Source organism: Zootoca vivipara, chromosome 13, assembly GCF_963506605.1.
Source record: "Zootoca vivipara chromosome 13, rZooViv1.1, whole genome shotgun sequence".
Lineage (NCBI taxonomy): Eukaryota > Metazoa > Chordata > Lepidosauria > Squamata > Lacertidae > Zootoca > Zootoca vivipara.
The window spans coordinates 40173714-40190567 of NC_083288.1; the positions used below are offsets into that span (position 1 = coordinate 40173714).

The window sequence follows — 16854 nt, forward strand, 5'->3', positions numbered from 1 at the left end:
TGCGCACAAAACACACACCACTCTGCTAAAACTGTCCACATCCTTTCTCTTACCTCAGGAACCGAGTGGTTCACTGCCGCCATTAGGCTGCATCCCCCCCACCTAGCTTTCTTTCCAGCACTGGGAGGAAGGGAAGATGTTGCCGTTGCTTAGCAACCCCCACTTCCAGAGCTGGTCCAGCCCTCGGCCAGCCAGTTCAGAGGCACACAGCCTGCGGTGGTGCTGATGGAAAACAACAGGGCGGCTAGCAGTGGCAACCAACAGACCGGGCAGGGCTGGAAAACATGTGACTTCCGCAATGTTATTGGGCTCCCAACTCTTCTCAGGACTGCCAGCCAGAGATTGGTTCCTTAAGTTCAGAGGTCTTACAGGGAACACCAGCAACTAGTGGACTAAAATAGTTTCCCTGTTTAGTCTAGCCAACTTTCTGGGGCCTACATGCTAGTGGTACGTGGGGCAAAAGTGGGCAGGCTCTGAATTTCTACCTTCATAAAGTAGGCCGATGGCTGTCCATGCACTCACATGTCTGCCCAGGAAAGGAAGAATCTTCGTCAGATTTCAAGGGCACATTCCAGCCAGGCAAGAACACTCAAGGAAGATGGGAAGCAGGACCAATGAGGAATGTGGTCTGGGAACAGGGGGAGTGGCCTACAGACAGCCCCCTGGGGGCCAGAAAGAGAGGCCTGGACTTGAACCCAGGGCCAGAGGTTCTCCATCCCTGCCATAGAGATATTCCTCCTGGGGTGAGGAGGAAGAAATTGCAAGGCAGGTTGACTCGTTCAGACCCACCTACCCATTTTTTAAAAATCCCAGCTCGTTTTGAGTGACACCTTTCTCTCTGGTTTTGCAGGGGACTGCAAAAGCGAACAAAGCCACAAGAAAACAAACTGCAACCAAATAAGCAAAGCCGCCACCCTTCTCCCAAGGGGCAAGTGCCGTCTCTTTACTCAAAGGCCACGTTCGGTAAACATTTCAGTGCATCCTGAAAACTCCATTGGGCAGCGGGAATTTGGGCAGGGAATTCAAGTTTGCGGCTCCTTTTCCGTTTCAAGAAATCCTTCTGCGTTCATATACCCTTTTCCTTTTTATTTTTTCCGGGGGACACGAAACAATTTTGTTATAAAGGTTGCGGGCGGAAGGAACGCCTTCCAAAAAAGCAAAAAAATAAAAATAGGGGAGAGGTCACAGCCACTTTTGATAAAGTTCCAACTGTGCCAGCGACTTCGCGGTCCCCCCAACCGAGCGGTATATGGGATGTCTGCAAGGCAGTCCCTCCTCTCCTGGAAAAAACAACCGTCCCAGGAGCCGTCAGCCACAAGCTTCACACCACCTGCAGCGCCGTGGCTTCTCCGTCGAGCTGGTACTTGATCTGGTTGAGTTCCTCTAGCTCCTGCTGGTGCCGGTCCGTTTTGTGTCCCACTAGCGAGCGGTAGAAATGCAACGCGAAGATGATGAAGACCACGCCCACCGGGACCATAATGATGGTGGAAGCCATGGCGGCATTCCACCCAGAGTTGTCCGGGGAGGCCGAAGTCGGGGCCGGGGCGGTGGCGTTGCCGCCGGAAGGGGCCGGCGGGGGGACACAGCATTTCCGAGCGGCAGCAGCGGCGCTTCCGACGGGCAGGAACTTGACCCAGCAGATCAGCACCACCTCGGTGAGAAAAAGGAAGATCCCCAAGGCTGTGGAGAAGCCCCAGGCCAGCTCGATGTAGCGGTGCATGCGCTCGTGGGGGGACTCGTTGACTGAGTTGAGGTTGTGGATATTGCTGACGGCCTCGATGTTGGGCAGGATGCAGGTGCTGACCATGAGGGCAAAGAGGTGGACAGCCACCAGCACCGTAGTGCAGGCACTGAACGCCACCAGCAGCTCCCGGGGGTAGTCGTAATCCTCCAGTTGCACCTCGACCATGGCAACCTAGGGGGGGAGAAAGGACACACGGACACACACACACACACAGAGATACACGCAAAATTAAGATCTGATAGCAAATAGGCTAGGGCCAATGCCAGTCACACTCAGAACAGTGTTAGAAACTCAGATATTTAAGCTTTCAGAAGGCAGCTCTATTTAGGGAAGCTTTTAATGTTTCCCTATTTTTGATTTATTTTTAATGTTTCCCTATTTAGGGAAGCTTTTAATGGACACAGGTGACGCTGTGCGTTAAACCACAGAGCCTAGGGACTTGCTGATCAGAAGGTCGGCGGTTCGAATCCCCGCGACAGGGTGAGCTCCCTTTGCTCGGTCCCAGCTCCTGCCAACCTAGCAGTTCGAAAGCACATCAAAGTGCAAGTAGATAAATACAGCAGGAAGGTAAATGGCGTTTCCGTGTGCTGCTCTGGTTCACCAGAAGCGGCTTTGTCATGCTGGCCACATGACCTGGAAGCTGTACGCCGGCTCCCTCGGCCAATAACGCGAGATGAGCGCACAACCCCAGAGTCGGTCACGACTGGACCTAATGGTCAGGGGTCCCTTTACCTTTACCTTAATGTATAATAGATTATTGTATTTTAATGTTCTGTTGGAAGCCGCCCAGAGTGGCTGGGGAAACCCAGCCAGATTGGGCGGGGTATAAATAAATAAATTATTATTATTATTATTATTATTATTATTATTACTACTCAATGGCACCTTAAAAAACACTTTCTCTGAAGGAGCAGGTCCATAGCTTGGGGGTACTCCTGGATCCTTTGCAGTCACTCGAGGCTCAGGCGGCTTCAATGGCCCGGAGTGCCTTCCATCAGCTTTGGCAGGTGGCCCAGCTACACCCCTATCCGGACAGGGATAGCCTAACTACCGTTGCCTATGCTCTGTTATCCTCAAGGTTAGATTACTGCAATGCGTTATACGTAGGGCTGCCTCTGAAGACGGTTTGGGAACTTCATCTAGTGCAGAATTCAATGGCCAGGTTGCTCACCAGAGCAAGATGGTTTGAGCATATTACACTCATCCTGGTCCGACTGCACTGGATACCAATTAGTTTCCGGGCCCAATTCAAAGTGCTGGTTTTGACCTGTAAAGCCTGAAATGGCTCAGGACCGCAATACCTCAAGGACAGCATCATTCCATATGAACCTAACCAGACCCCAAGATCACCTTCTGAGGCCTTCCTTTGTGTGCCTCCTCCTCAAGAGGTCCAGAGGGTGGCAACACAATAACAGGGCCTTCTCTGCAGTGGCTCTCCGTCTGTGGAATGTTCTTCCAAGGGAAGTTCGCCTAGTACCTTCATTACACACCTTTAGGCACCAGGCAAAGGTGTTCCTTTTAAACCAGGCCTTTGGTTGACCTATACCCTTTTAAAATGCGGCTCTTTTGTGGGGGGTGTTAGTGCGTTATTATTTTTATTTTTATTTTATATATTGTGATCTTTTCTGTGAACCACACTGAGACCTCCAGGTATAGGACGTTATATATACAGTGGTACCTTGGTTTAAGTACACAATTGGTTCCAGAAGTCTGTGCTTAACCTGAAGCGTACTTAACCTGAAGCGATCTTTCCCATTGAAAGTAATGGAAAGTGGATTAATCCGTTCCAGACGGGTCCGCGGAGTACTTAAACTGAAAGTACTCAAACCGAAGCGAACTTAAACCGAGGTATGACTGTACAGTGGTACCTCGACACCCAAATGCCTTGACTTCCAAAGGTTTCGACTTCCGAAGTCGGCAAACCCAGAAGTATTTTCGCCGTGTGCGCGTTCTGCGCCTGCGCAGAAGCGGCATGCACGGTCTGCACATGCACAGAAGCGCAAAATCGCGCTTCGAGCATGCGCAAAATGGATGCTTCGACATCCGAAGGTTTCAACTTACGAAGAGCGCCACAGAACGGATCGCCTTCGTAAGTCGAGGTACCACTGTATTTGAGAAGAAGAAGAAGAAGAAGAAGAAGAAGAAGAAGAAGAAGAAGAAGAAGAAGAAGTGGTTGCTGTCATCACAACTGGGGCTGATGGGAGTCGGAGAGGCCCATGCTGGCTACCCCTGTGCTAAGCAGTCTGCGTGTTGGCTTAGGCCCAGAAAAACCAGGCAGGTTTTCTCAGAGGTTAAGCCCTGCTGAGTTCAAAGGGACTTGCTCTTGTGTTTAGGATAGCAGACTGAGTTTCTTTGGGAGATGAGGGAGCATCCAGGCTGCAGCGTCTTCCTATCAGGGGTTTTAGTTTCCAAAATAAAACAGAGCACGAGTGAAGAGAAACAGGCACTCCTAAAGCACGGAGCAAATCCAGCCACTCCTGTGTCAGATTCTGAGAGGAATTTGCAAAGCACCCCACCCAGAGGCTGCACCCCGCTTTCCAGTTAACCCCTGAAATAAACTCTCCGCTTTCTACCAATCTGTCTGCGGTTTCCACACACTTACTGGTTGCCCAGTCTAGAAACAGCCAGAGTCATGGCAGGGACATAAAGGGTCATTTGTCAACTTGAGGCAAGCGCCACAGCAAAAATATGTGCCGCTATAGTGTTTCTGTACATGCACAAAGCACTTCCAAAGAGATAGCTTAGTAATTCTCAGAACCACAGCCTCCTAATTCCAGCATTATTATCCCGATGTGGGAAGACAGGCCAAGGAGTCGTGGCCCCACAAATGTGTGATCGGTGCCTCTAGTTTTCAACTGAACGTGGCTGTTTGGGGCAGTGACTTGATATGGGACTAATATGGCTTGCCCCACAGATATCTGGGGAGTGGGTGGAGCAGCTCCTCCAGTATCTCTGCAGCTCCCACGTGGTGCTTTCAAAGAGAGCCAGTGTGGTGTAGCAGCTGAACTAGGGACTAGGATCTGGGAGACCAGAGTTCAAATCCCCACATAGCTCATTGGGTAGGCATGTCGCCAGCTCTCCCTCACGGGAGCGTTGTGAGGAAACAAAGAGGCGGCTTGCAGGAGGGCCACCTACCCTGCCTTGAGCTTCTGGGAGGAAAGGCAGAAAGCAACTGGAAAATGAATGGCCTTTGGTGCCATTCCCCACGGCAACACACACAAAATTCAGCGGCTGAGGCAGAGACCCATCATGGCTGCCCTTAGAAGCGACATTCTTGCTAAACCCCAGCTTGACACCGGGACCCTTTACAGGGATGGTGTGTGTGTGTGTGTGTCCCATATTCCCATTAGTTCACAGCTCCAGCTCTGGCTAGGATGCCAGGGCCTTGGCCGTTTCCCCAGAGAATGGGGATGGGGATTGGTTTGGGGGGGCAGAGGAGAGAGAGGTGGGGGGGGATGGCAAAGGAAGGAAGGATTTAACCCACAGCAAGAGAGTTTCCCACAGCCTGGGAAGCAAAGCAGGAGCAAGAGGTTTAAGAAGCCCCCCCCCCCCAAGGGATGGGGTTAGGGAGCCCCTCCGAACAAACTGAAGCGTGGCCTTAGAAAACCCAAGAGGGGCTGCTGCGTCACCGCAAACTAACCCCCTCCGACCTCGAAGCCCTGAGTCAAGTTACGTTGGGAGGGAGGCAGTGGCGGCCGAGGGCTTATTTTCAGAAAGTGGGCCACATTAAACCGAGTGATGACAGCTGGCTGGCAAGGGCCCTACGAGGCAGCACGTGCCACAGACTCAGCTGGAGGTGACAGGGAATGAATGGAAGGAATTGGAAAGTCAGGGGGGAAGGGGTGGCGGGGACCCACAGCCAGGGTTCAACACACACTCACACACACCCATTGCAGTCTGCTCCTGCAAGGCCTGGCCCTACAACGGCCAGGCTCTATTTTCTTCTCAGACATCCTGGCCCCAAAAAGGTGCAGTGACTCAAGAGCATGTGCACACATTCAGAATAAAAAGGTGCTCACGTCGCCCCGATTTTTTTATTAATAAGACAGACACTGGAAAACAAAAGGAAGCAACTCCTAGCAGTGCTTGGTCTTAACGGAGAACACAATATGATCATAAAGTATAAAACGAGGCTGCTACAAAAGAACCTGGATCACTGCCAAAATATAATTATGAACGAGCCTCTTACATTTGTACTTTAAGTATGTATACAAGCTCAGTGAGAGGTGTGAGCTTGCTTTTGTCGGGTAATCTCATTTATATGAGGTCTAATATGAGACTCCCATTCTCGTTTCCTCATCAACACAAAGAAGCCATTCTCTTTTCTGATCTTTCATATTTGTCAGACTTGAAAATCCCTGTTCACAGCAATATGCAGCGGAGAACTGTGGAAGAATAGCCAATTGCTCTTGAAGAGGCGCGTGGGTAGTTTCTGGCTATACAGTTGTACCTTGGAAGTCAAACGGAATCCATTCCGGAAGTCCGTTCGACTTCCAAAACGTTCGAAAACCAAATTGTAGCTTCTGATTGGCTGCAGGAAGCTCCTGTAGCCAATCAGAAGCCCCGCCAGACATTCGGGTTCCAAAAGAACGTTCACAAACAGGAACAATCACTTCCGGGTTTGTGGCATTTGGGAGCCAAAACGTCCAGGGCGTTCAGAATCCAAGGTACGACTATATATCCCCCCCCCAAAAAAAAATTTATTTTGATACTATACTGCACGGAAATGTTGAAATGTTTCTTTGATTGTCCTTGACTTTCACCCCCCCTCCTTTGAGAACCACTGACTAAGGAAAGAGATCCTCATCTCAACGTCTCCCCCCACCCGCTGGAAACACATTACGGCGTCTTAATAATTGAGTATTAAATGCTATGCAAAACCGAAAAAAACCCAATAGACGCATGTTAGCTTCGGGGGCCACAGGACTGCTGGCTAGGTGGCAGCAGCTGTGGCCTACTCAGCCTTGGAACCTATCAAGTGCCTCTGAGCATATGCAGGGTGCCTCCCACGTGCAGAGTGAGGAAGACTGACAAGAGAGGTATGGCTAAGGGATATTCAACACGGCAACCTCCAGATGTCGATGGGCCCTCGCCCAACTCCCATCTGCACAAAGTTGGGGGGTGATGGGAATTGTAGTCCAGCACCATGGGCTACCCCTGCCCTAGGCCCAGAAGAAAGCTATGGCTCGATCTGCAGGAAATGTTGTGCATTGCTTGGAGGGGAGGAAAGGAGGCTCCCTCACGCAGCTCCCTGCTCTAACCACTACTACACCACACCCCCGCTGCCCTTTGGCCCCCAGGATTTCCTGCTTTAAGAGTGGGCCAAATGACAAAGCTCGTGGCCAGAGTTCCCCACACCCGCTCTGAGCCTCGTCGGGAGGTCCCTTTTGAGAGCGACTGGCCGAGAAACCCAGAATATCGGCTCAGTCAGGTACAAAGGGTCACTGAGGGATTTTGACCAAGCCAACTCTTGGCTCCTGCAGCCCAGCGAGGGCCTCCTGCCAGCAGCCGCCCTGTTCACAAGCTCTAGGAAACTCACAAACAAAAAAAAGCAGAGAGCCCCCAATGCACATTTGCCTCGCCATCGTTCCTGGGAAGCCCAAGCCAAAAATGTTTGTGCGCCTCTGAGGCAAATTATGTGTGCAAGGCACACTCACCAGGGTCACACACCGTCTCCCAAGCAAGACTAGGCTAGAAGCCCCCCAAATTGCTTCAAAAAATGTGAGGTGCAGGCCACAGGCATGCCTGGAAGTACGTGGGAACTGCCTGCGCTTTGTCCATTGAAGGAGAACTCCTCTCTGCATGTGCCCAGAGGCACTCTGCTCCCATACGATTTCGCCTGCTGCAGGGCCGAGGCTTGAAAACAGACTTTCTAGGGCTCGAAGGCGGTTCTGCCGTGACCCACAATTTCCAGGTGACCTTAAACCAGCAATTCAGCCCCCCTAAGGGAGAAAGTCCCCGTTCATAAACAAAGCAGTACAGAGGACGCTCTGGGTGCACTCAGAGGGCCTCACGGGGATCCTTACGACAACCATGCGAGGTAAGCCAGTGACCTTCCCCGCTCTCCCCCCGGCCAATCATATTACAGGGCAGGGGGTGAGGGACTGTGGCAGCTTGCCTAAGCAGAGGCGAGATTCGAACTTAAGACTTCTACACCTCAAAGCTCAAGCATCATAGCCACCAGCCTTCCATTTCCAATCCGCCCACCCCACGCCGCCACCCCCAAACCAAATGGCGCTCCCGTCAGAGAAGAGCCCTCTTCGGGTTGCATTTCACAAGCTCCCCCACCCCAAAAAACTGGTCCTGAAATAGGCTTTGCAGCCGGTCTCCCTTCTTAGATCCTCCCTTCCCTGACTAAGCTCCCCTTGTTGCTTTGGTTACAAGCAAATGAGATCACGCCGTGCGGAATGCAGTTTTGCCTTGGGACCTGGCTGGCCAAAGAGGCAGGGAATCTAAATGTGCCAGGCCTGTGCTGCGATTTCTCCCTTTCAAGCCCACCTTCCTTTCAAGGGAGCCTGGGGCGGCTCGGGTACGTCGGCCCCACACCCCTGCTCCTATACTCCTGCGACAACCCTGCAAGGTGGGTTGGGCCTGGAACGGCTATCTGGAGGTCAGCTTTGCGCCTAAGTGGGGATTAGAAAAGTCCAAACCTCCGCAGTTTGTAAAGTCCAGCACCTTAACGCAGGTAGAGAAAGTGACGGCAGTGCACCTTTTTAAAACGGGCCAATTTGGGGCCAGGGCAAAGGACCACAGGCTAGGGCAACCACAATAGGAAGGAACAGATGGAGGAGAAATGGGAGCAGCCTTCACATCTACGCTTGCAATGGGTAATGGGAAAATAAGCCCCTTGGGACTCAGGATTTTATTTCCAAGTACAGTAGACACGCCTGGGATTCAGCTGCGTTAAAAATCCATGCAGCCAATTTCGCCTTGGGTATCAGTTAACTACCTACCTCAGTTCAAGCCATCTGTGCTATTTGCCCATTCATTCAGGCAAAATATGGGGGTCATATTACAGCCCTATAGCGAAGCAGTAGGGCTGTAGCTCAGTGGCAGAGCGTGCCAAGGAGGCACTGGGTTCAATCCCCGGCTCCTCCAGACAGGACTGGGAGAAATGTCAGCCAGAATTTTTGGAGAGAAGCTGCCAGTCAGTGTAAACAGTACTGAGGCTGATGGGCAGGCATAAGCAAGCTCCCTGGAGATGCTGGAGGTTCTGCTTGCAGAGCAAGAGGCTCTGCCCTTCGGCCACAGTCTCTTCCCCACCCACAAAGCAACAGACTTTCGTGGGGTTATTTACACAGATGCCATAATGCTGCCCTGCCACCTCACAGGGTTGCTGTAAAGGAGAACGTACGATGTGCCGTACTTACAATAGCCTTATTAACGACAACTGAAAAAGGCAAGAGATAAGGTGGTCTACTGGGGGGGGGGGGAGAATTTGGTGATGGTTGATAGGACTGATGGTCACACAGGGACCAGGGCTCAAAACGGAAGGACAAGGAATGAATAAACACACATCCTCAAGCACAGATACGTATGCAAACATTTTGTGCACTGATATTCCAGTGAGGATTTCTTTAAATTTCAGTCGTGTCCAACAGGTAGATCGTGATCTACTGGTAGATCACAGGGTGTTCCTGGTAAAACCTGGTTGATCTCTGGCCCCCCAGCAATCTCCTTAGAAAAAAGCAAAACAAAAAACAAAAAAACCCCACAACTTTGGCTTTCTAAAAAAGCTCCACAACTTTGCCTTTCTCCAAAAAGCTCCACAACTTTTGCTTCCCAAAAAAGCTCAAAAGCTTTGGGTAGATCACTGCTAGTTTTTTTTTAACAATGGGTAGATCACTGCCAGTTTTTTAATACTGTGAGTAGATTGCAGTCTATTGGGAGTTGGACATTCCTGCTTTAAAAGGAGCTAGTTGGTCTCCCCCCCTTCCCCCCCCCCAGATGCTGCTGGGTTTTGGATTGCAAGCAGGAGCCTACAGGATATAGGGTGTGGCGCTCTTGAAAGAAAGTTTACCTAAGGTGGGAGAAGGCTGGAATCTGCTGGATAGGATGGGCGGCCCGGGATCACAGGAAGAAAAGAAAGCAGAGGAAAATCGTCCATGGCTGGGTCCATGCAAGAACCGCTTATGCCAACAGCATGGTTTTAAATGCGGAAACTTGCATCAGATACAGCACGCGCGTGTGTAATCATCCCCATATCACCACCATCCTGCTCAGTCCTTCTATTTCCGATGTTCAGGCTGTGTGTGTCGCTGCTTAACCAGCCACCCACAAGAGCGAGACGTCAGCAGCTTTCTAAGAAAGTCAGTTGGGGTGGGGATCTTGAGAGGGTGAGGGCTGATCATGCCAAGTAGTAGACACAGAATGCTAACTGTGTGTGAGTGGCTTTGGATCAGAAGCACTTCACGCTGCAACATTTTGTTGCGAGTCCCCAACTATACAGACTGTATTTACAACCACTGCTATTGAAGAATGGCGGCATCTTAAGCCAAGCGCTTCCAGTCCCAGGTAGAACGCCTTTCTCTCACCCTGCAGTGCCTTTCCTTTGGAAAAGGAGTTTAACAAGGGTTGTTTTTGCGTTTTTTTCCTAAGGGACCTAAAAACACATTGCTGCTAAGTGTAATTCCCTTCTGACCAGAAGCAATTATTTTCATAAGGGCAGCATATCAATGAAAGGAGGATCTTTAAACTGCATGCTGTTTTTGTTTTTTAAACACAAACAAACATTAAATACACACACATGCGATATTTGTCCAACTTTGCATCCTTCTTTCTGGTAAAACCAGAAAGTTAAACTCTACCCAAATGGTGGTGCCGTTTTGCTCACTTTCCACATGGTTGAGTCCTTTCGTATGCCCCACTTACGAAACACCCCAAAGCGGAAGTTTAAACCACATTTGAGATGCTTAATTCCAGGAGAATCCATGTGAAAGGGAGAAAAGGGGAAGCAAACGAGAGTTTCGAGTCACCAGAAAGTTTTTTTTTAAAAAAAAAGTATGCAAGTTTTTGGGTTGCAAAGAGCAGCCTGAACTTGCACATTTTAAAACCAAATTACATGGGCATCTTCCTTTAGATGTCCCCCCCCCCCCCCGCCGCCCCACATAGTTGTCCATCTGTGTAATTTCATTTTAATTTCCTGTCCCGTTTCCCTCTTCCACCAACCTTGCCTGCCTCTTTTCTAGATGCTTTTGTTTTGGCAATCAGCAGGCTGAAATATTGGCCAAGGCACTCGTTTGCCTGTAAGCAAATATCCCCAGGCTGACTTCACCCATTAGGGCATTTCTCATATCTGGGAGTTCTGTCTGGAATTAGTAAGACATTTGTTACACACTCAGTGTGTCTCTTAAGAAGCTTCCAAGCAATCCTGCTCTCTGTTAAACATATATATATTATTCTGGTGGCGGCGGGAGGAGGACAAGGGCAAGGTAAAAAAAAATCAAAGAAGGATGCTTTGAGAAAATGCAATGCACAGCACTCCACTCTCCAAGCTGAATTCACTGCGTATGCTCATTTGGAGCCAATTTGTAGGTGCTTATAAATAATAAAAACAACAAGGGCTGTATAATGACCATTAGGAATTGCAGAGCAAGTTTTGAACCCAGCTCCGCCTCTAATTTTTGAGGCACTGGCAATGTGGACTGGCAAGTGGGCTATGGGCCCCAAGACAGTTTGATGTAGGGTGGCACCCACACACAGATTCAGGTACACAGCTGGTCAGGCTTGTCGGAGACAGAAAAGCCCACAAGTGCTTCTCTTCTTTCCTGGCTGCAAAATACAGTAACAAGAAACCTTCCACAGCACCCAAAAAGCAGCCGCTTCACTCTGCCTAATGGTAGGGCCGGCCTGACAACTGGAGTCATGCCTCCTGCTTGTGGGTTTCACATAGGCAGTGTCTGGTTGGCCACTGTCTGAACAGAATGATGGACTCAGATGGGCCTCTGGCCCGATCCTGCCGCAGGGCTCTTCTTAGGAGAGCAGGGTTCAATTCCCCACTCAGCCCTGCAAGGTGACTCTGAGCCAGTCACTCTCTCGAAGCCTAACCCACCTCACAGGGTTGTTGTGAACATAAAACGGGTTGGGAAGGAAAACCCTGCATCCTAGCCCGGGCTCTTGGGAAGAAAATGTGGGATGTGTAATGTTTTTTTAAAAAAGTACAGTAGTACCTCGGTTTTCGAACATAATCCGTTCCGGAAGACCATTTGAGTTCCGAAATGTTTGTCAACGGAGACGTTCGAAAACCGAGCTACCACCGAAATGGGAATTATTTTACACAATATGCTGGGGTCAAAGGTGGCAATTCTAAGCATTCAATGAACTGCGAGGGAACCACAATTTGGTGGTTAACTTGGACTGAGGGGTTCTCTGTGCATGCTCAGACACCCTCTCTCCTTCTGATGCATGGCAGAATCCCTGGCGTTCTGAGGTTAAGCCCTACGAGCAAATAAGAGTTGTGGAGAAGAACTGAGAGAGGGAGGCTCAAGATGGCTCCAAAACGCAGAGAGAGCCTCGCATGACAACGAACATAAATCCAAGTCCAGAGAATATTTTCAAAGTATGTGGGAAAGACAGATCCCTTTCCAAGACACCCAGGATCTGAATTCCAGTCACATTGCAGCACACACCAAATTCTTGAGCACATCAAAAGACTGCCTTATTGTGGCATAAGCGATTGTGGACACAAACAGGTGCACCTAGGGCCCCTTCGAACATCCGGGGTGCATTCCAAGGCGGACATACTGCTTCATTTCAAGTCAGTAAATGTCCCACAACTTCCTGATGAAATCCTGTATTTTCTTTTTTTTTTATTCCAAAAATGTTCGGGTTGGATTTTTTTGTACCATAGCATCAGAATGCACCTCCAGATGGCAATAATGAAGCAGAAAGAAGCGTGGGCACTACAGTTTAAACCCATCACTAATGTGCCGTCATTGCATCCATGGCATATATGCACTTGCAAAACAAAAAACGGGGGGGGGGGGAACCAACCACCACCCAATATCTGGAAGGGACTACTGGTCCACAGAAACATGTGGCACAACAAAAGCTCTGGCCTTTAAAATGCCACAAGACTCTTTGGGGTGGTTTGCATATCTGTTTGGAGGGAGAAGAGGCCAGACGGTTTTGAGGTCTCTCTCCAAATCAACATCAAATTCCCCAGCTGGTGGCTTAGTTTTTTTAGCTCAGCGGCAAGTCAGCACTCCCGAATCTGTCTTCTCTTGCAAGGATCGGGCCCTGTTCCTACATGCTCACTGCAGCTGAAATACAGCCACACAGAAGGGCCACTAAGGTGAAACCATCTCAAGCTTTCCACCATATTTTGGAAAGAATAAGTGAGGATGAGAGAGAGGGAGAGAGAGAGAGAGAGAAGAATCTACCATAATGGAGCGACCACACCTAACTTCTCTGCTCCAACTCCCATGCCAGTCCTCATGTGTCCTGCATGGAACCGCTCTGGAAAGACCTGATCCTGCTTTACAACATCCTTTTTAAAAAAGGAGATTTTGGTCAAAACTCCTGGGCTCTTTTCATAACTTTGGGAAGCACCTCACAAGCTAGGGAGTGAGACAGGAGATCGGAGTCTGCAATAGTTAGTGTATACTAGGATTATCTGGGACAAGGGAAGCAATGACCAGTGGTTAGTGCAGTGAGGTGTCCAGGTTCTCCTTGGAGGAGAAAACCGTAAGCAGGCTTAGCAGGGTGTGAAAAGGCAGCAGGGCCCATAAGTTCTTTAGAAACTGAGCACAGTGCCTAGTGGTTACATCCATGGAACAAGAGCTGCTGCTTCTGTGTTCTCTGGGCAATGTAAGGGATGCACCCAGTTAGGAAGAATTATGGCCAGTGGATCAGCAGGTCTGGGTTAATTCTTGGCCGGGGTGGGGTGGGGTGGAGTGGAGAAGCACAGTTACAACGGTTTCCCAAACCTGGGTCTCCAGCTGTTTGGGGACTACAATTCCCAAAAACAGCCAAGTTTGGGAAACCCTTGTTAGAAACACAGCAGTGTAGAGTTGGAAGGGAACCCGAGGGTCATCTAGTCCAACCCGCGCCAAGGAATATCAGAGTAGCCTTCGCCAACCTGGCGCCCTCCATGTGCTCTGGACGGTGGCTCCCACCAGCCCTGGGCGGGACGGGCGCTGCCAGACCAAAACCTCGTTTGTGTAGGAGGAGGGCGCCCCGGGGGACCTGGGGGAGGCTGGGTGGGAACCCCCCGGGCGGGCTCCATCCTTCCCAAACCCAGGGGTCTCTCCTTACCATGGCGAAGCCGGAGAGCAGCGCCGAGGTGCGGCTGGACGCCTTGAGCTTGGCCCGGCTGAGGTAGAGGCGGCGCCAATTGAGCGCATGCAGCGAGTGCTGGTTGGCGCTCATGAGCTCTAGGTAGCTCCGACGGACGAACTCGCGGTACGTGGCCGAGACGCCCAGCGTCTCCGAGGCCTCGGGGTTCAACGGCTCCCGCTCGCCGTCCGCCCCGTCGCCGTCCGCCCCCTCGGAGCCGCCGGCCGCCTTCATCAGTCCCGGAGGAAGAGGGCAGCGGGGCCGGGCGCGGCGCGGAGGGACAAGCAGCAGCAGCAGCAGCAGCAACGCTGGCCGAGGGGGCAGAAGTTGGGGGGCTGGAAGGGGCGGGCAAACTCCGAGGTGCTGCGAGGAGGGAATAGATGCAAATAGGGATGGGGGGCGGAACCCACAGAGGAGATGGGATAAGCGGGGGGGGGGGGGAGAGCGGGGAGAAAGTAACGGCCAGGTGTTTAGCCGGTCATAGGTTGGAGGGGGCGACCGGAAAGGAAAGTGTGGGGGAGGCGCCCTCCTCAAATTGGGGAGAGGGGGCAGCGGGAAGTGGGGGCGCGGCGAGACCCGCGAAGCTAAAAAGGAGGAGGCGGGGAGGGGTGGGTGGGAAGGAGGGCAGAAAAGAGGGGCGTCGGGGAACAGAGGAGGGGAAGCACCGTTGGCGGGAGAGAACGCGGATCCGACGCCGCGCCGGGGCGAAGAAAGTTGCGATTCGCTCGGGCGGCGGGGCTGGGCTTGAGAAGGCGGGCGCGAAGGGAGGAGGGGGGGAGTTAGGGAGGGAAGGAGGGCGGGGAAAGAGAGGGAGGGAGGAAGAAAGAGAAACAGGAGTTTGCTTTGGCCGCTTTTAAAGGGGAAGTAGCGACGCGGCAAAGATCCGTTTCCTTTTCGCGAACGTGGCTCCCGCCGCCGCCTCGATTTTATCCTCCCAACAGCCCTGCGAGGTAGGAGAGGCGCGGTGAGACTCAGCATTGCGAAGCGGAGCCTGGTCTGCAGGAAGCGGGACCGTCCGGGGCGGAGAGTGTCACGGCGCAGGCCCTGTGCAGGATTACTCAGAAGTAAGCCCCTTGGAGCTCCGTGCAACTCGCTTATCGGAAGGGGCAGTAAAAGGGATCCAGGGAACCTGCTCAAGCCGTGATCCACAGGCTGACAATCCGCTCCCAAAGACCTTCCTTTTTTCTCAACCTGCCTTTGGAGATCCGGCGTCTGCGTCTGTATTGGAACTTAAAAATACGTTTTAAGATGTTTAATCACGTTGTTTGCCACCTTGGGCCCCTTTGGGAGGAAGGTTGCGATATGAACATAATAAACCAGGGAAAGAAAGAAAGAAAAGAGTTTTGTGATTCAGAATATGAGAGTACAGCCTTTGGCTGATTAATATTCTACAGCATTTTAAATGTGTTTGGGTGGGTTATTGCTTTTTTGTTTCTGTTTTAACTGTTCGTGCTTTTATATCATGTATTTTTTTTTATCTCGTGAACTGCCCTGAGATCTTTCTGTTAATCAATTTCATTAAGAGTTTTCAACGTGCGATACAATAAAAACCCAACTAGTCTAAATAAAATTAAAATTAAAAATACAGAAGAAAAATAAATGAGGGAAAGAGGGGGGGAAAGAGAAGAGAAAAAAGAGAATAAAAAAGAGAGGTGATATAAAGCACAAAGTTGTGTGTGTATCTCCATTATATTTTAATTTTCAATCCACGTGCAGAGAAGGGAATCCTGCCAAGAGCTTCGCTTCTTCATCTTCACACCCTGAGAAAAACCACTCTAACCCACCCTGAGATCTTTTGATGAAGGGCAGTATATAAATCTAATAATAATAAAAGCACCTGATGTATATGAGCAGCCTGGACAGCCCAGATTGCTAGAGCGCCGAGGTTTGATCCCCGGATGGGACAGCTGCCTATTCCTGCATAGGATCAGGCATAGGCAAATTCAGCCCTCCAGATGTTTTGGGACTACAGTTCCCATCATCCCTGACCACTGGGTCCTGCTAGCTAGGGATGATGGGAGTTGTAGTCCCAAAACATCTGGAGCGCCGAGTTCCCCTATGCCTGCATTAGATGATCCTCAGGGTCCCATCCAACTATGATTCTATGAGGTATGCTCCTTAGCTCCACCAGAAAAGGCACGTCAGATGAAACCAATTCTTTGGTAGGGGAAGCATTAAGCAGAGACTTCAGCAGGAGGCTGGCTTCTCATTTAGGGCAGAGGTTCGGTCAACATACAACACATATGTGAGGCGATGCAGCAATGACACACCAGCAACACAGGGTGTGTTTTGTTTCTATCCCTGTCAAAAAAGATCATTATAAATCACATTCCTTATATTAAATGCTATATTGTTTTAATATTCAATTGGGAGCCGCCCAGAGTGGCTGGGGAGACTCAGCCAGATAGGCGGGGTATAAGTAATAAATTATTATTATTATTTACATTTGAGCAGGTGAACCTGACCTGAACTGGATGGTTAAGTGTGCTTGAAGGAGCTGCTGAACATAAAGTGGCCTGGAAGAACTTCATTTGCACTTGAACCTAAACAGGAACTGAACCAAATCTTTTCATGATTTGACTCACTTGCTGAGGAGTCGCTGCCAGTCAAAATATTTGTGGGCACTAGGCTGGAGAAAACTGGCATATAGGAGTTCAGCCTTAAACTTTACCGTTTTTCCATATCTTGGGGCGCCCCGTTGGCTCTGTTATAAACGCTGTGTTTGCCACCCAAATGCCGAGCAAAATATTTGCTCTGAAACAGGTACACCGAAATGTTAAGCTATTGCTTTTAATGTTACAGCGACAGACTATTGGTTTTTATTATGAGCATTG

At 50.4% G+C, this 16854-nt stretch overlaps 1 protein-coding gene across 1 annotated transcript; it reads right to left on the reverse strand.

The window, feature by feature from the left end:
- Positions 1–1071: 1071 nt before the first annotated feature.
- On the reverse strand, positions 1072–14660 carry ORAI3 (ORAI calcium release-activated calcium modulator 3). The gene is made up of 2 exons (XM_035135941.2): positions 14000–14660; positions 1072–1915 (listed from the first exon to the last, which is right to left on the reverse strand). The coding sequence occupies exons 1-2, from the start codon at positions 14252–14254 to the stop codon at positions 1322–1324; spliced, it is 849 nt and encodes a 282-aa protein (XP_034991832.2). The 5' UTR covers positions 14255–14660; the 3' UTR covers positions 1072–1321.
- Positions 14661–16854: the final 2194 nt, after the last annotated feature.